The sequence below is a fragment of the Indicator indicator genome, chromosome 26, assembly GCF_027791375.1.
Source record: "Indicator indicator isolate 239-I01 chromosome 26, UM_Iind_1.1, whole genome shotgun sequence".
Classification (NCBI taxonomy): domain Eukaryota; kingdom Metazoa; phylum Chordata; class Aves; order Piciformes; family Indicatoridae; genus Indicator; species Indicator indicator.
Genome location: NC_072035.1, coordinates 11,324,517 through 11,343,285, shown reverse-complemented (window position 1 = coordinate 11,343,285; position 18,769 = coordinate 11,324,517). Strand labels below are relative to the sequence as shown.

Here is an 18,769-nt window from a genome sequence, read left to right as displayed (position 1 = left end):
TCATCGGCCCGGGGCGAAGATGAAGTCGAGGGCTTGGCGCTCGGCGGCGGCCACGTTGGGGTGCCACAGGTCCACCATGAAGACCACGCGGGGACCTTCCTCCGGGGGACCTGGGTGGGATGGAAGAGCAGGGTGAGGAGATCTGGGCGGGGGCGGTGGGCTCCGCGCTGGGAAGCTGCTGCTCTGCACCCAGCAGCAGGGAAGCGTCTGCCCGGTGCAACCCCAGTAAACACCTGGACTGCTGCTCACCTTCTCCATCTCTGTCTGAAAGGAGGTTGGAGCCAGGTGAGGTTGGCCTCTTCTCCCAAGGAACAAGTGATGGGACAAGAGGAAACAGCCTCAAGCTGCACCAGGAGAGGTTTAGGTTGGACATGAGGAACAATTTCTCCACCCAAAAGAGTTGTCAAGCCCCAGCCCAGGCTTTCCAGGGCAGCGGTGGAGTCCCCATGCCTGCAGGGGTTCCAAAGCTGTGGAGATGTGGTGCTGAGGGCCATGGGTTGGTGGTGACCTGGCAGTGCTGGGTTAATGGAACAGGCACCCCAGGGAGGTGGTTTGAATCTCTATCCCTGGAGGTGTTCAAAGAGGCAGAGATGTGGTGCTGAGGGACATGGTTTAGCCCCATGGCCTTGATGATCTGAAAGATCTTTTCCAACCAACCAATTCCATGGATCTATGGTTACTGGGAGCCCAGTGCCTCAAACAGCCAGCACAGGGCTGAGTCCACCCTGCTGAGGTTCTGGGGGGTTCTCTGGGCAGCCAGACCTGAAGGTTTCTCATGGCAGGGCACCAGATTCTGCTGAGCTCCCCCCTCCTTCCAGCTGCATCTCAGAGCCGTGGTGGGAGCTGCCTCTGCGCTATTCCAGCCCTTCCCAGCCTCAAGCTGAGCTTCCCAATCCCGCAGCAGGGCTGTTGTGGGAGCAGCAGCTTTTGTTCTCCCCCTGACTTCGCAGGCTCCCCTGCCTGCAGCAGCTCTGCTCCAGGCTTTCATGCCATGGGTGACTAATGCTGCTTAATCCAGGAGAGCTGGAGCGGAACAGCACCGAGAGACAACGAAACAGCCTGGGGCGGAGCTTCTGTCCCTGCACGGCTGACAACAGCGCTGCTGGCACCTCAGCACACAGCTGCTGCCTTGCATCAGAGCCGCTGCAGCAAGAGCGAGAGGGGCCCTCAACAACCTGCTTTAGTGGGAGGTGTCCCTGCCCATGGCAGGGGGGTTGAAACTAGATGATCTGCAAGGTCCCTTCCAACCCAAACCAGGCTATGACTCTGTGCTGAGGCTGCTGGGTGAGAGTCTGAGCTGCCCAGCAAAGCTCTGGGGGAACATGGGAAGCTCTCCCATGCGGACTGCCATGGCAGGGAGGGGATCATCCAGCCCTGTGCTGAGCTGGCAGGACTGTGGGCAATGAAGCAGGAGGGGAGTGAGCCCCAGAGCAGGCTGAGAGTCATAGAGTCATGGACTGGTTTGGGTTGGAAGTGACCTTTAAGATCATCTAGATCATCCAGTGACTGCCAGGTCACCACTAAACCATGGCCCCCAGCACCACACCCACATGTCTTTGAAACCCCTCCAGGGGTGAGGACTCCACCACTGCCCTGAGCAGCATGGCCCAGGCCTTGACAACCCTCCAGGGGAAGAAATTGTTCCTCATGTCCAACCTAAACCTCCCCTGGGGCAACTCAAGGCCATTTCCTCTTGTCCTATCACTTGTTCCTAGGGAGAAGAGACCAACCCCTACCTGGCTCAAACCTCCTTTCAGGGATGTGTAGAAAGAAGGTGCTAAGGGGATTCCTCTGAGTAAAGGGGCACTGGGATGGATGCTCCAGCCACCCGAAGCAGCATGATGGGTGAGTCCCATCACGCCAGGAATGGGCCTACTGCCCTCCCTGTTGCAAGCCAAGGACAGCAGTGGTGTAATCCCTCTGGGATGAGGTGCCACCATCCCTGCAGGCACCTTGGCAGGAGAAAGGACTGGGCACAGTTGCCTTCCCCAGCCCCAGGAGCCCCAGGCTGGGCTTACCTTCATGAAACGCTGTGTGCAGGAAGGAGTCATCAAAGAGCAGGCAGCGACCCTCAGCCCAGCACTGAGGCTCACCCCCCACCACCAGCTCACAGTTGCTGGGTGTCTTCAGACCTTCAGGCACAAAGAGAGAGGACAGGAGGAGTCAGGAAGAGCAGTCCTGAAATGGTGAGTTCCAGGTGAGCTCCACGCTGCTGCCCAGGGTTTGCTTCCCTTGGGGAGCAGCAGCAGCAATCACTGACATCAGTACATGGAGGTTGGGAAGCATCCTGACAGCTAGCCTGGCTTAGGGCATAGTGCCAGCACCAAAGAGAGCCTTGTTGTGGCTGATGGGTGGCATTTAAAGCATTGAACAGCAGTGTCCATGGGTCAGGTCTCCACAGCAAGCAGATACTCAGGCTGGGCACTAATGGAGGGTCACAGCCTGCCCTGGAGCACCAAAAGCAGAGTGAAGGATGTGGGCTCTCATCTGGCTCATCTGTGCTGGTACAGTGCCCAGATGGTACCTCCTGGATGTGCCAGCTGCTGCCCAGCCCCTTGCAGGGCAGAGGGATGCAGCAGCCACTGATTTCAGCACATGGCATCATCCAGGGTTCAAAACAGGCACCAAGCTGGCACTGCCCCTGCAAGCTAATCCCTGAGCATACTGCAGCCCAGCTGCTGCTCCTTTCCTCCCCAGCTGCTGCACCCCAAGGAGCTCAGCACCCTGGGCACCCTCTTTCAGAGCTGCAGCAACCAGCAAGTCCCCAAAGTCCACAACCATGGAGGGTGGATGTAGGAAGCTACATTCCTGGTGCATTTTCTAGCTTCAGGACCCTCCCCTCTGCTGCCCCCAGCTCTGCTGCAATTCCAAGGCTCTCAGCCTTTTGGGAGGAAGCACTGCACCAGGACTGGAGAAATGGGCTCAGTTCCTGGCTCTGCCATAAGCTCCCTGTTTGACCTTGCATTGCTCAGCATCTGCCTCATCCCTCAGTCCCCTCCACCTGAGATGCTGCCAATTGCTCCCTCCTTGGGCAGCTGCAGGGACAGAAATTTGGGGGAGGTGGGGGGGGAGGTTGGTGGCAAAACCCTGGTAGGGAAGAGGATCTGTGAAGGCCACGTGAAGAAGGACAATGCTAGGAATAAAAATGGGTCCTTTCCTAAAATACTAGCACAAGCCAGGCCAGCCTGGTGAGAGTTGAGCCCACCACCCCCACACACACCAGGAATATCACCCCTGGAAGTGCTGGGGGACCACTGGAGCTGGTGCAGAGTCAACCAGCCCTGAGGATGCAGCTGTGGTGGAGAAAGGGGTCAGGGCTCACGTGGGTTGCAAACAGTAACGATGCAGCAAACGAGCTGGGAGGGAGCTGATGCCAATGCCAGCGAGCCCAGCAGGGACTCCCAGCTGCCCAGGAGCTCAGAAAGCTTCTCTGCTTCTCCAAGGGGTGCTTCAAAGCCTACACAACCCAGAGCCTGCACAACAGCCTCAGCTGGAGACGCTCCAGCTGGAAAAGGAGGAGCTGAGCAGTCAGGGAAGATGGCATCGAGGGGAGGTGGCAGCCAGGGGAGGTGGCAGACAGCAGCTCTCTCACCGCACCCACACCCCAGGGGACTCTGCCCTGTCCCTCAGAGGGGTTGAGCTGATGCCACTGCTTGGCCCTGTGTGTTCACAGAGGTTGGGTTGAAGCCTAGAGAGCAACTTGGCTCTTCTGCCTTTGCAGAGCAAGCTGGCCTGAAAGTGCCTCTTAAAGGCATCCATGCCTTGGGCACAGCAGGAGCTGAGCACCAAGGTGGAGATGCCCCAGGCAGGGTGCTGTGTCCTGGCTGCAGGATCTGAGCAGATGGAGCTGGAAAACATGGAAGGAGAAGGGAATGACCCACATTGCTCATCTCCCTGGGCTGTGTGTGTGCACCAGCTGCAGGGCTGGCCCCAGCTCCACGCTGCCAGGGCAGGGGGTGTTCAAGCCACCTCACCTCACTGCCCCCTTCCCAGGAACCTCTCCCAGCCCCTTGCAAGGTGAACCCATCTCCCCAGTGCCACAGAGTGAGGGGAGAGCTGGTGGCTAGGCACTGGGCTACCTCCTGGCACCAGCAAGGGCACATCCTGCCTCCTTAGGAGCTGGTGGGCAGGCACTGGGCTACCTCCTGGCACCAGCAAGGTATCTCTCCAGCAGCTCCCCAGACCCGGAGAGCTCCTTGGACCAGCTCTGGAGACCCCTCCCTACTCTGAAGACGCAGGCAGTCGCCACCACTGGGTGTGTTTACCCACGAGGAGCTGGCTGCAGGAGCCTGTCTGGTGCGTGCCAGCAGGGCCCGTGCGGAGCCACCCCCGGCACGGTCTGCGCCGCGGCAGCGTCCCCACCATCTGTGCCGCCTGGGCGCTGCCCCTCCCCGGTGCCACCATGCTGCCAGCCCGGCCAGAGGGGAGACCCCGGGACCCTCCACCCCAGAGCTGTACCATCTCTGCAGCCAGCCTGAAATCCCAGGAGAGGGGGAGCTGCGGGAGGGGCAGCGCTGGGAGACAGATCAGTCCCTGAGGCAGCACCGCAGGGTGCCCTGAAACCTCAGGGTAAAGCTGGGGGGGTCTGCAGGGTGGGGGTCATTCAGAGACCCCCAGCACACTATCAGCTCCCTATCCCACACTCAGGTTGATGGGAGGAAGGGTTGAAACACTCAGCTGGGGACTCTGAACACACAGGGGACTGAGACTATCTTGAGGAACTTGCTGCCACCAGAGCCCCCAAATCATTCCCCCCCAGGCCAAAGCAGAGGCACCTGAGGTGGCCCAAGGGCTGCAACCAGTGGCCAAACTGGGAGCACAAGGCTCAAGAGCAGGGGTTGGCACTAAGATGATCTTTAAGGTCCCTTCCAACCCAAACCATTCTATGAATCATCTTTTCCTGCTCTCCTGCACCCAGGCAGGGCTGCAGTGCCAGGGAGCACAAGGTTCAAGAAGCAGGGGTTGGCACTAAGATGATCTTAAAGGTCTCTTCCAACCCAACCCATTTCATGAATCTATGAATCATTTTCTGCACTCTTGCATCCAGGCATAGCTGCAGTGCCAGGGAGCACAAGGCTCAAGAAGCAGGGGTTGGCACTAAGATGACCTTTAAGGTCCCTTCCAACCCAAACCATTCTATGAATCATCTTTTCCTGCTCTCCTGCACCCAGGCAGGGCTGCAGTGCCAGGGAGCACAAGGTTCAAGAAGTGGAGGTTGGCACTAAGATGATCTCTAATGTCCCTTCCAACCCAAACCATTCTATGAATCATCTTTTTCTGCTCTCCTGCACCCAGGCAGGGCTGCAGTGCCAGGGAGCACAAGGTTCCAGAAGTGGGGGTTGGCACTAAATGATCTTTAAGGTCCCTTCCAACCCAAACCATCCTATCAATCTACCAATCATTTTCTGCGCTCTTGCACCCAGCTGCTGCTCCTCTCCTCCCCAGCCGCTTCATCCCTCAGGAGCTCAGCACCCTGGGCACCCTCTTGTGGACCTGCAATAATCAGCAAGCCCCCAGAGCCCACACCAGCAGGGGGGCACACCCAGGCAGGCCGAGGCCCGGTCCGGGCGGGCACTCACCGAGGTGGCAGCGGATGCGGATGTTGGTGGGTCCGTAGTGCTCGGCGATGACGGTGCCCGGGCTCAGCACCGAGATGCAGGCGTTGCCGAAGACGTTGTTGCCAATGCAGGTGCGGAGGCTGCCGAGCAAGCGGTACGTCCGTGGGCATCTCCTGCAGTTCCTGGGCACGCAGGTGCCCTGGTTCACCAGGTAGAAGGTGAACCACTCCCCGCTGGGCGTGCTGTTCATTTTCCAGCCTTGCGGGAGGCTGCAGTTTGAGAAGGCTTTGTAGAGGCTCTCAAACTCGCAGAGGATGGTCTGGAAGTTGCGCTCCAGCAACTCCACGTCGTGCTTTTGAGCGTCCCGGGAGAAATAAGGTGCGGTGGGCAAGTCCGGCAGGAAGAAGACTTCGGGCTTCTGGATGGAGGGCCGGCTGTTGAGGTAGCGGCCCTGCTCGCGGATGCCTTTGTGGATCCTGCCCATGCCGGACCAGGAGTAGCGCTTGGCGTACTCCTGCAGGTTGTGGTAGAGCTTCTGGTTGAGGCCGTCGTGGTGGGCGCAGCGCAGGCACTCAGGCGAGTGGCAGTAGACGAAGCCGTTCTGGACGCCGTCGGCCTCGGCGCCCTGCATCAGGGCGTTGACGGTGGGGTAGGCGCGGGGCTGCTCCCGCCCCACGTGGTAGCAGTACCAGACGAAGAGGAGCAGGAGGCAGGCGCCGGCGGCCAGGGCGCCGGCGTCGCAGTCCCGGAAGGATTGGATGCCGGCAGCGATGAAATCCCGGAGGCCGTCCAGGGACCAGCTCCAGCCCGGCAGCCACTCCAAAGACATGGTGGTGCGGGAGGGCGGGGGGCGCGCGGCGGTCAGTCCTCGTGCTCCTCAGAGGGACCCACGCCGTGCAGCTGGGACGGGGCCTGGGGGCAAGGGGCTGCCATGGGGAAGCGGAGCTGTGGTTCTCCCTGGAGTGCCTGGGAGCTCTGCATAGGCTTCTCCTGGGGAAGAGGGTGGCCAGGCTGGCCAGGGGTGCCAGCGGTGTGGGTCAGCGGTGATGTAAGCGGAGGATCCTCATCTTGAGAGGCAGGGCTGGAGGGGGAAGAAACACAGAAGCATTAGAGTCAGAGAATCATGGAATTGTTGGGGTTGGAAAAGCCCTCTAAGATCATTGAATCCAACCTTCAGCCCCACTGAATCCAACCTTCAGCCCCATTGAATCCAACCTGCAGCCCCATTGAATCCAACCTGCAGCCCCATTGAGTCCAACCTTCAACCCCATTGAATCCAACCTGCAGCCCCATTGAATCCAACCTGCAGCCCCATTGAATCCAACCTTCAACCCCACTGAATCCAACCTGCAGCCCCGTTGAATCCAACCTGCAGCCCCGTTGAATCCAACCTTCAACCCCACTGAATCCAACCTTCAGCCCCATTGAATCCAACCTGCAGCCCCATTGAGTCCAACCTGCAGCCCCATTGAGTCCAACCTGTCCCATTGAATCCAACCTGTCCCATTGAATCCAACCTGCCCCGTTGAATCCAACCTGCAGCCCCGTTGAATCCAACCTTCAGCCCCGTTGAATCCAACCTTCAACCCCACTGAATCCAACCTTCAGCCCCATTGAATCCAACCTGCAGCCCCATTGAGTCCAACCTGCAGCCCCATTGAGTCCAACCTGTCCCATTGAATCCAACCTGTCCCGTTGAATCCAACCTGCCCCGTTGAATCCAACCTGCAGCCCCGTTGAATCCAACCTTCAGCCCCTTGAATCCAACCTGCAGCCCAACACCACTGTGGCTGTTGAACTACGTCCCAAAGGGCCATGGCCACAGGTTTCTTGATCACCTCCAGGGATGGGGACTCCACCACCTCCCTGGGCAGCCTGTTCCAATGCCTGACCACTCTTGCAGCAAAGAATTTTTTTTCTTATTTCCAACCCAACCCTCCCCTGGCACCATTTCCTGCCATTCCCCCTCGTTCTATCACCTGGTACTAGGGAGAAGAGACCAAACCCCACCTCACTGCAATCTCCTATCAGGGAGCTGTAGAGAGCAATGAGGTCTTCCCTCAGCCTCCTCTTCTCCAGCCTAAACAAACCCAGCTCCCTCAGCTGCTCCTCATCAAGCCTGTTCACCAACTTCATTGCCCTTAGGAGGGAGGCAGCTTCCCCTTGGGGTCCCTGCAGGGCTCTATGCAGAGGGCATAGCCAGGGTCATGTGCCAGGGCTGTACAGGGCATTTGCTCCTTATGAGGGGGGTGGGGGGTAATAGGTGAGGAGCCCTCCCCTCATGCCCAGCAGCCCAGAATCATTCCATGCTGAGAAAATAACCCTCCCCTCCCTACAGTGTCTTCCAAAAACATCCAAACAGAAGGGAAGGGAGACAGCCAGCCCCTGTGGATGCCCAGGACTGTCCCCCCCTCCTGCTCTCCCCCCTTTCTCTGCTGCCATTATCAGATCTGAAATCTGGCTGATAAGGCAGCTGGGTGAAGCTGGGAGCAGACACTTTAACAGCTCTATCTCGCAGCACATCTCTTTATCCCCTCCATCTAAATGCTCTGAAATGAGTCTCCCTCCCCAAGACTGAGCTGACAGCTCTGAGCCTGCCCAGTCCCCTCAGGCTGATGGCAGCCCAGTGCTTGGCCAGCCTCTGAGGGCATGGCAGTGATGGTGCATCAGAGGTTGTCTTGACTGCACCAGCTAGAGGTTACCAGCTCACAGCTCACCAGCTCCTAGCACCACCACCACACCCCACACACCCAGCCCAAAAAAGCAGAGCCTGTCCTCCCTGCCCAGGCTGGGAACGAGTCCCCTGCTCAACCAGCAGCCCCTCTGTCCCACTTCACCACCAGAGCTCTTGGGAAAGCAGCTCTGTGAAGAGGGGAAATGCTCCAGCTCCTCACAGCCCCTAATCCATCCCTGAGCACCTTGGAGAAACAAAGGAGTGGGGCAGGCAAGGGAATGGGTGAGAAATGGAGGTTGGGAGGCACCCTGAGAAATACCCTGGCCTATGGCACACTGCCAGCACTGAAGAGGACCTTGTCATGGCTGATGGGTGGCATTTAAAGCATTGAACAGGGGTGCCCACAGGCCACAGCCCCACACCAAGCAGATGCTCAGGCTGGAGGGGCACAGCCTGCCCTGGAGCACTGAAAGGGAAGGACATAGGCTCTCATCTGGCTCATCTGTGCTGGTGCTGTGCCCTGATTGCACCTCCAAAGTATGCCAACTGCTGCCCAGCCCCTCACAGGGCAGAGGGCTGCTGGTGGGCAGGAGCTGCAGCACAAACAGCTCTCTAGCTGGGAAGGGTGAAACAAGGAGGACACAGGTAAGGGGTAGGGAGCTGCCATGGGACCAGCAGCAGCAGCATGGGCTGGAAGGAGCAGGATGGGTTTGGTAGCCAGGAAAGCCATCCAAAACCATCCAAAGCTCTCAAACCCTTCCCAGCCCTCCCTGGCAAGCTCCCACAGCCTGCTGATGAACCTACATCTCCCTGCTGATGGCTTCAGCTGGTGGAGCTCTGCCTGAGGACTGATTCTACAGCTGTGGACCCTGTGCAGGGCTGTGGACAGGCTCTGGGCAGTTCTACACCCCAGGGAGGGACACCCACACAGCTAGCTTCCTTCTGTCCTACTTCCTTGTAGCACACTGCCTGCCTGCCCCATCCTGGCATCACCAATCCACGTGGCACCTCAGCCTCCTGAGAATTTTAAAGTAACTTTCCTCCCTCCCCACCACCTGGCATCCCTCCAGGCACACCGACTGCTCCAGCCCAGGCCACGAAGCCAGTCCCGGGGGTGTTCCCCATGGGTGGCACAATCCCACCACACTCTTCCACAGTGCCAGAGCGTGCCTGGGAAGGCAGGAAGAGCTGTGGCATGATTCCCCCCCCCCTCCCCCCCCAGTGCCATAGCATGCCTGGGAAGGTAGGAAGAGCCCATGATCCCCCCATGGCACCAGAGCATGCCCAGGAAGGCAGGCAGAGCCCTGGCACCATCTGTATTCAGATGAGCTGCCTCAGTGCAGCAGTCAGGCTCCTTCAGAAGCCAACTGACAAAGCAACAGCACAGGAGGGGCAGAGCTGGGGCAAGGGGAGGTCTGACACCTTTGGAGTCCCCAGGCTGGAGTCACTCACCCACTCCCCACCCCCCCCTCGTGAAGGTGGCACAGCACAAACACAGCCCTGTTGGTGTCCTGGGGGGTGCTGTCAGCAGCTCAAAGGGGGCAAACCGAGCAGAAGGAGGTCAAAGCCCCTGTGCCCACATGCAGCCTGCCTGGCACTGCAGCCCCACAGCCTTTGGAGCCCTGGGCTGCACACAGAAGCTTCAAGGCAGAGTTTCCTTCAGGGATCCACCCCAGCAGCTGCCTCCTGCGCTGGCACAAGCAGCCCTGACGCCCAAACCCCCCTTCCACAGCAGCACAGCACGGCCCAAACAGTGGCACCGCTGCCAGCTGGGACCTGCTGCTGGGCTGGTGGATGCCATCAGCCTTCCAGCCTGGCTGCAGAGAGCTGGGCAGCGACACGGAGCAGCCCCGGGTCCGAAAGCCACAAGAAGGCTCGTCAGCTCCTGCCAGCAAAGCCTGGAGCCAGGCAGGGAGGGTGGCATCCATCCCACACCACCCTGAAGTTGTGCAGGACGTGGAGGCGAGCTCGGTGCCAGGCAGCAGCGCCGTTACATAATGAAGGCAGCCAGGCTGCCATGCAGCACAAAGTTGCATCTCGGTGGCTCTGTGGTGGCCCCGTGGTGGGCCCCGGTGTCTCCTGGAGGAGGTGGTTTCTGCTCAGCCCAGCCCAGCCCAGCAGTGGGCTCTGCGCTGATGAGGACGCCTGCGGTGGGACCGTCCTCGGCTTGGCACAGGTGGCATCGCCTTCGGGAGCAGCATGAGGAGCGTGGCTGGGCGCAGAAGCTGGGGTGAGGCAGGGCACCGGCTGCTACTACGGAGCTGGAGCGGGGCCAGGCAGCTGCTGGTGCTGGCTTCCTGTGGCGCGTCCCCAGGGCCGTGTCACCCACCCGCAGCTACGGTGTCACCTGGTGCCGCTGCTGTGCTGGTGTCCCCTTGGTGTGGCTGCGTCCCCTGGCACGGCTGTGGCACTCGGCAGGGCTCTCACCCGGCGTGGCTGCATCACCTGGCACGGCTGTATCACTTAGGTGTGGGTGCATCTCCCGGCGTGGCCATGTCACCTGGCATAGCCGTGTCACCCGACGTGGGTGCATCTCCTGGCGTGGCTGTGTCCCTTGGCATGGCTGTGCCACCCGGCGTGGCTGTGTCGCTTTGGTGTGGGTGCACATCCTGGTGTGGCTTTGCCACTCAGCATGTCCGTGTCTCCTGGCAGGGGTGCCAGTGCCAGGCGTGGCTGTGTCACCTGGGTGGTTGCCATCACCCGGTATGGCTTTGTCACCCGGCGTGGCTTTGTCCCTCAGCACGGCTGTGTCACCCGGGGGGGCTGCCATCACACGGCATGGCTTTGTCCCCCAGCGTGGCTGTGTCACCCGGGGGGCTGCATACGCAGGGGGGGCCGCCATCAGCCCCCGGGCCAGCCCTTCCCCACCGTTCTGCTGCCACCTCACCCAGCGCCACGGTGGCACCTGCCCCCGGTGCTGCCACCCAGCGCGGCCGTGGGCACCCGGCCGGCGCCGAGCCCTGGCTGCCCGCCGCGGCTCCCCTCCCTGCACTCCCCCTTCCCCACACCGCACGATGCGGTTGAGCTTCGGGCGATGCACCGCGGCGGTACCGACCTGCAGCCGCCGCCGGTGCGGGGCCGTGCGGGGCCCCCCGGTTCCGTTCCGCTCTCCGCTCTCCGCCGCCGCCGAACCACAACTCCCAGCAGCCCGGGCAGGAGGGGCCCCGCACCGCCCCCGCCGGCACCGGCAGCTGCGGGCCCCGGCCGAGGCACCGCCCGCCCTTTGCGCTACGAACCGGCCCCGGTGCCGGCCCCCGCCCCCGCCCCTCGCCGCGGCCCCGGGGCGGTGCGTCCCGCCCCCCGCCGCCGCGCAGCCGGGAGGGGCCGGGGGGGAGCGGCGGGGCTGCGGCATTCCAGTGGGGGGTCCTGGGCTTGGAGGGGATGGGAGAGGTGGAGGAGGGGGGGAACAGAGGGAGAATCCATCCCGGGAACAGCGGGATGGGGTGGGGGAGCACGGGCACCAGCAGGAGGGGCAAAGGGAAGCAGGAGGACGTGGAGGGAAAACTGGCTCCAAGGATAAAAGCGGTGGGGGCTGCAGCGGTCAGGATGCAGGGAAGGGTGGTCCCAGGGGTGCTGGTCTCAGAGGGAGCATCCATCCTGGGAACACCGGGATGGGGGGAACATGGGCACCAGGATCACAGCAGCGCGGCGGGGGGAGAGTGGGGAGGGGGAGGTGGGGAGGAAGTGGAGGACTGCAGGAGGAGCAGTGGGATGCAGGAGGAAATGGAGGGAAAACTACTCCAAGGATAAAGGCAGTGAAGGCTGCAATGGTCAGGATACAGGGAATGGAGGTCCCAGGGGTCCTGGTCCCAGAGGGAGCATCCATCCTGGGAACACTGGGATGCAGGGGACATGGGCACCAGGGATTGCAGCAGCAGGCATGCAGGAGGTGCAGAGACAATGAGGGGATTAAAGAGATGCAGGAGGAGCAGAGGGATGCAGGAGGACAGGCAAGGAAAACTGCTCCAAGGATACAGGGGCTGGGGGCTGATGTGGCCTGGGAATACTGGCCCTGGGGGTGCTGTTCCCAGGAGAGAGAGCACAGAGGGATACAGGCACCCATGAGACAGGTTTGTGGCTCCAGGGACACAGATTATTAGGGCTGCAGCAGCCAGGATGCAGGGGCTGGTGGTGCCTGGGGATGCACACACCTGTGTGTGGCAGCTGGGAATTCCCTGGGAATTCCCTCTGAGAGCCCAGAGACAGTGGCTACAGGAGTCACAGAGCCCCAGCAGCCCCCAGCTGCTGCACTTGGGGCGGTCTGGGGTGTCCCTTGTCCACTCTGAAGTGCTGCTGGAGAAACAGGTTGTGGTGAGTGTTTCTGCTTCCTTGCTTTTGTCCTTCCAAGCCCATTTTCCATTCACCCAAGGGAATATTGTCAAATCCAGGAGCCCCAGATGCCCAGCAGCTCTCCACAGTTCCCCCAGGTGCTGGATGAGGTGCTGGGCCCAGCTGGCTGCAGGCAGATCCTGGCTGCAGGCAGAGCCCTGGCACCATTGCCCTGCCCTGTGGCAGTACCACGTGGAGCTGTGTGGGCTGTGTCACTGCTCCCAGTGTGGGGGAAGCCCTGCCTGGCTTCCCAGGTTTTGCCATCCGGTGCCTGGAACTGCCAGCCTGCCCATCCTGCCTGGCACAGCTTGAGCTGGGCTGGAGAAGCGGACCAAGGGCTGCTCTGCTCAGCCCCTCAGCTGCGTGTGCTGGCTTTGGAGCAAGCTCTGCCCTGGCTGCTGCAGAGCCAACCTGTGCCTGGTTTTCTGCCCTGGCACAGTTTGCTGTTCCCCTGAGCTCCCAGGAGCACATTTTGCCCCCTGAGTGTGCTCCTGCAGAGCCCTGGCAGCCTGGCTCGTTGCAGCCTGGCAGGGGTGTGTGTTGCAGCGTTGCATGTTGCTGGGTGAAAGGAGGGGGAGTTTATTCCTTCCTGCTCTCTCCCAGACCCCTCTCAGCCCCAGCCCACTCCTCCTGCCTGCTCTTGGCAGAGAGCTTCTGCCAGCAGCCATGGACTCTGCTGGCTTTTGGTGCCAGGCTCTGGACTCTCCCATCTTTTCTTCCCTCCATCTGCTCTCTGCTCTCCTCCATGCCCTGCTCCTCAGCTCCACTACTTGGATGAATCATAGAGGCATAGAATAATAAAGGTTGGAAAAGGCCTCTCAGATCATCAAGTCCAACCTTCTACCCAGTACCTCCATGCCCTTCTCTTGCCTCTGCCCTTAGGATGTCTCCTGGTGCTCTTCCCCCTTTGGTACAGCAACTCCCTTCCCAGCACTGCACCATCACCAGCAACAGGGCTGGGGAGAGGAGGGGGACTTTGGAGATCTGAGGGTCTGGGGTCTCCCTGGTGTGGGTTTCCCCCCAGTGCTGAGCCCACAGCATGCAGCACAGGGGTTCCATGCCCCACACTGGGCTTTCCTGCCCTGTGCCAGCCCCATGCTGAGGGTGCACAGACCTGATGCACCTGCTCTGTACTCTCCTGAGCAGTTGGCAGGGATGCTGCCAGGGTGAATCCTGCTGCCAGCCTCCTCTGGGGTCTGTGCTCTGCAGGTCCCTCCTCTGCACTGCCAGCTGCTCTGGTTTGGTCTGGGTGATTCGGCAGCCTGGGGATCCCACGGGAGATGCCACCCCTCTGAGTCAGGCAGGCAGGGCCTGGGGATGGTGAGGGCTTCAGCTCCAGATCCTGGAGGGACCCCAGCACCCATCCCCACACCCAGTACCTACAGGATGGAGGGATGAGCCCAGCCCCACTGCCAGCACCTGGGCACCAGGAAGGGTCCCTGGGCTCAAGGCAGGGACAAGGAAGGTCTGTCAGGGGCCAAGGGGGCAGCAGAAGCTGGCACAGGAGCTGTTCCATGACAGAAGTGCTGGGAACAGCCCTGGGATGTGCCTGGCATGCCTGTGCCAATGACACCCTGGCAGGAGCCCTGTCTGCCTGGCAGCCTCCTGACTCCAGTGGTTCCTTCTCCATTTCCCAAGAAGTGCTCCTGGGGCAGCCACTCTCCTGTGTTGTCCCCTGAGCCACTGCCAGGACACAGCTGCTGCCAAGGCTGGCCTTGAGCCCTGCCAGGGACAGAATTTCCTGGAGCTGGCACCAGGGGAGGCCTTCCCTTTGCTCCCCAAGCTGAGGAGACACACATCATGCCAGCTTCTGCTTCCTGAAGCCCTGCCAGACCACCCTGTGCCCAGGTAATGTGCAGCATCCTGAGTGTGGCTTTGTCACTCAGCTCTGTGTCCCTCCCTTGGCACTTCAGGGCATCACTCTGCTGCCAGCCCAGCCCTGAGCACCTCCCTCTTTCACCATCTCCCACCCTGCTGCATCCCAGCTCTGCCCTGAAAGATGCCAGCCTAACACGGGGGAATATGACCTCAAAATTGGGAATTATGCAGGAATATGAACCCAAAGTGGGGGAAGATGCAGGAATCTGACCCCCAAATGAGGAAAGATGCAGGAATATTACCTCCAAATGTGGGAAGATGCAGGAATATGACCTCCAAATGTGGGAAGATGCAGGAATATGCCCCCAAAATGAGGAAAGCTGCAGGAATCTGACCCCCAAATGGGGAAAGATGCAGGAATATGACCTTATAATGGGAGAAGATGTGGAAATATGACCCCCAAATGTAGGAAAATGCAGGAATATGACCCCAAATGTGGGAGGATGCAGGAATATGACCACCCAAACGGGGAAAGCTGCAGGAATATGACACCCCCCCCCCCCCCCAAATGAAGAAAGATGCAGGAATATAGCAAATAAACATCTGGGGGATGCCATGCTGGGGGCCTTGCCCCAGATGAGAGCCTCCCTGGGGAGGGGGTTTCCTGTTTGTGGAGCAGAGGTGAGGGATCCTCACTGCCCCCTGCCTGAGGGTGGCTGGGTGGGCACAGGGGTGGGGGGAGGCCATGAGCAGGCTGGGGGGAGCAGCAATGGCCAGGACTGGCCATCCACTCATCATTTCATCCACTCCACAAAGCACAGGGCTGAAGATTGGCTCCTGCTTGCTGTCACTGAGGAAGGACAAGCACCAAGGGGCTTTGTTTTTTTTTTTTTTTTTTTTTTTTTTTTTTTTTTGTTGTTGTTGTTTCCTCTTTTTTTTTTTTTTTTTGGTTCCCCTCCTTCATTTTCATTCTCTTGCAATCTCTGTCCAAAAATAACCCAGCCATCCTCCCCAGGGCAATGCTCAGCAGCAGCCTCAGCTCCTTTGCAACCTCCCCCTCCTGCCCCTGCATTCGCCTGGCAGCTGCTAAACGAAGCCATTAGGCTCCTGTCACATCACAACCTCTGCCAACAGCAGGTTGGCAGAGGGCAGGATGAGCTGGGGGGGTGGTGTGTGGGGGTGTGTGGGAAGGTGAAAGGGTGGCAAGAAGCCTCAGGTTTCCTGGCTGGGTGGCAGATGCCCCTAGGAGAGGACATTTCCTCAGGGTGGTAGGTGGGCTGCATGCCCTTGTCCCTCCCCACCAGTCACTGGCATTGCCTTGGCACTGCCAGGGAAGGCTGGGGCATTGCAGGCATCAGGCACTGGGCTTTAAATGAGGGATTTTCCTGCAGCAGTGCTCCTCAGGGAGGTGGTGACAGCTGCAGTGCCACCACCATGCTGGCTGGTACACACAGGTGCCCCCAGACAGGAGCATGCATGATGCTTGGGTACTCCCTAGACATGTGCCAGGGGAAAAAAAAAAAAACAAACCTCCAGACAATGGGAGGGCACAGGGCAGACACAAGTCCTTGCTCCAGTAACTCATTCTGAGGGGGGGAAGCTCCCAGGGAGCTGCAGGGGGATTTTTCCCACCCAGCTCTGAGGTTTTCCCTGGTCAGAGCTGTGGCCCTCTGCTGGGCATTGCAGGGCTGTAAGATGTGGGCAGCCTGCAGCTGAATGGGGGTCAGGCAAAGCTGCCCCCTCCCCCAGTCCCATCACCTTCTCTCTGTGGTTTGGGGCAGCTGGCACATGATGGTCCCTGGGGGCAGCAGGGCATAGGCAAGATGGGGCCCCAGAGGTGCTGGTGGGGCTCCCCCAAACCTTCTGCACATGCTCTCTGCCATGGCCATGGGTGTCTAGTGGGGTCCTGATACCTCTGGGCAGGAGCCAGCCCCCTCCCCCCACCCCTGCTGCAGCTGGGCTGGCACGGGTGATGCTGAGGGAAGGGGTGAGGATGGCTTTGGGAGGGCATCCCATGGAAGAGAGATGCCTCCAGGGCCATGCCAGCTCACCCCATGTCCTGGAAGCTCTCAGCCATCTCCACCCCCTGGGAGCAGTGGGACACTATGGACTCACACAAGGGCAGGATTTGACCCTTGGAAGCCACACTCAGAGCCAAGCCAGAGGCACTGTGCCACTGCCACAGACCAAGCTGTGTGCCATGCCCAGCTCTCACCTTCTCCTGCTGTGCTGCAGGAGGCCCCAGGGCTGTGACCCACACCTGCAACCTCCCCCCCTGCCTCCTCCTCCCCTCTCCCCTCCCAGCTGATGGAAAAACCACAGGAGCAGGTCGTGGGGAGGTGACACTGAACACCAGAGCCTCCCACAGCAGCACTTTTGTCATGTTCAAAAATATTTAATCCCAGCAATTTTCACATTGTTCTTATAAAAACAGACAGGTAGGAAGGGAAATGAAATGCTTTAGTACAGGGTTGGGTGTTGTTTTTTTTTTTTTTGGCACTTTTGTTTTTTTTTTTCTTTTCTTCTTTTTGTTCTTTTTTTTTTCTTGTTTTTGTTTTTTTTTTCTTGTTTTTGTTCTTTTTTTTTTTTTTTTAACCTTTCCGAATTACAAACACACATTCGTTGTTTTGAAAGGAAACAAACAAACCAACCAACCAAAATAAAACAACCAACCCAACCCCTACATCCCAGCTGTACACTGCAGAGAGGCACCAACCACCCCCAAACCAAAGCAAACCAAACCAAAGCAAACCAAACCAAAGCAAACCAACCCAACCCAACCCAACCCAACCTCCTCTGGTCACTCTTTGCTGCTCTACAAGGACAAAAGAAATACACCAGCAGCCAAGGACACTCTTGGTGGCTTCACTGCCCTCCCCAGGGCCTGGGGGAGTGGGGGGCTCAGGGAGGAGATGACCCCTTGGGGCCTGTGTCCCCATGGAGAGGTGTCAGCCCCACCAGTGCCTGGCTCTGGCAGGGGTGAAGGCAGCAAAGGAGCGTGGGGGTGGTGCTGAGGCTCAAAGTGGTGGTGGGACCAGCTTTGATGGGCTGAATCCTGCCTGCTCTGCTCACTCTGGGCTCATCTCCTGTGCCAGAGCCTGCCCACGCTGCCTGCCTGCCTCTCCTTCCCCAATACACCTCCACCTTCCTCCCCTGCCCCTCTCCACCTCCTGCCCAGCTGGCACCCAGCAAAGTGCCAGCCCCGGGGGCTTCAAGTGGGAGCTGCAGATCCCAGCAAAGTGCCAACCCCAGGAGCTTTGGGTGCGAGCTGCAGGTCCCAGCAAGGTGCCAACCCCAGGAGCTTTGGGTGGGAGCTGCAGGTCCCAGCAAGGTGCCAACCCCAGGAGCTTTGGGTGGGAGCTGCAGGTCCCAGCAAGGTGCCAACCCTGGGGGCTTCAAGTGGGAGCTGCAGGTCCCAGCAAGGTGCCAACCCCAGGAGCTTCAGGGGGGAGCTGCAGGTCCCAGCAAGGTGCCAACCCCAGGAGCTTCAGGGTGGGAGCTGCAGGTCCCAGCAAGGTGCCAACCCCAGGAGCTTCAGGGGGGAGCTGCAGGTCCCAGCAAGGTGCCAACCCCAGGAGCTTCAGGGTGGGAGCTGCAGGTCCCAGCAAGGTGCCAACCCCAGGAGCTTCAGGGTGGGAGCTGCAGGTCCCAGCAAAGTGCCAACCCCAGGAGCTTCAGGGGGGAGCTGCAGGTCCCAGCAAAGTGCCAACCCCAGGAGCTTTGGGTGGGAGCTGCAGGTCCCAGCAAGGTGCCAACCCCAGGAGCTTCTGGGTGGGAGCTGCAGGTCCCAGCAAAGTGCCAACCCCAGGAGCTTCAGGGGGGAGCTGCAGGTCCCAGCAAGGTGCCAACCCCAGGAGCTTTGGGTGGGAGCTGCAGGTCCCAGCAAGGTGCCAACCCCAGGAGCTTCAGGGGGGAGCTGCAGACCCTGGAGGGTCTGGGCAGGAGGTGCTGGGTGGGCTGCGCTGCCCCGCCCCAGTCTCTGTGCAGTGCCAGTGCCATGCCAGCGGGCAGGGAGCCCACTCCATCCTGCTTACCCTGAGATGCTACCAGGGGGCAAGAGGTGACCTCCAGCCGTTGGTGGGACTGGGGTTGTCCTGGCAAGGGTCACGGTGTTACCAAAGGGAACAACTGGCACAAGCAAAGGGGCACCAGCTGCCCCCAGTGCCCAGGGAGGTTTCCCACAGCTCCCAGTGCTGGCTGTCACTGCTTGATGCCTCTCCCTAGAGCAGTGAGTCCTGGCTCCCTGCCTCTCCAGCATCCAAAGCAAAGGAGGAAAAGCAAAGCAGCATGAACCTCGGTGCCAGCCCGTGCCAGGCTGGTGGCACGCAGGGCTCCGCACCAGCTGGCAGCTTTCCTGAGCTTCCCCACTGTGAGAATGGTCCCTGGGCTG

General features: G+C 60.1%; 1 protein-coding gene across 1 annotated transcript; it reads right to left on the bottom strand.

The window, feature by feature from the left end:
• ASPHD2 (aspartate beta-hydroxylase domain containing 2) lies at positions 1 to 6,442 on the bottom strand. Its single transcript, XM_054392865.1, has 3 exons — positions 5,580 to 6,442; positions 2,019 to 2,132; positions 1 to 110 (listed from the first exon to the last, which is right to left on the bottom strand). Exons 1-3 carry the CDS (start codon positions 6,385 to 6,387, stop codon positions 1 to 3), a joined length of 1,032 nt encoding a protein of 343 aa, XP_054248840.1. The 5' UTR covers positions 6,388 to 6,442.
• Positions 6,443 to 18,769: the final 12,327 nt, after the last annotated feature.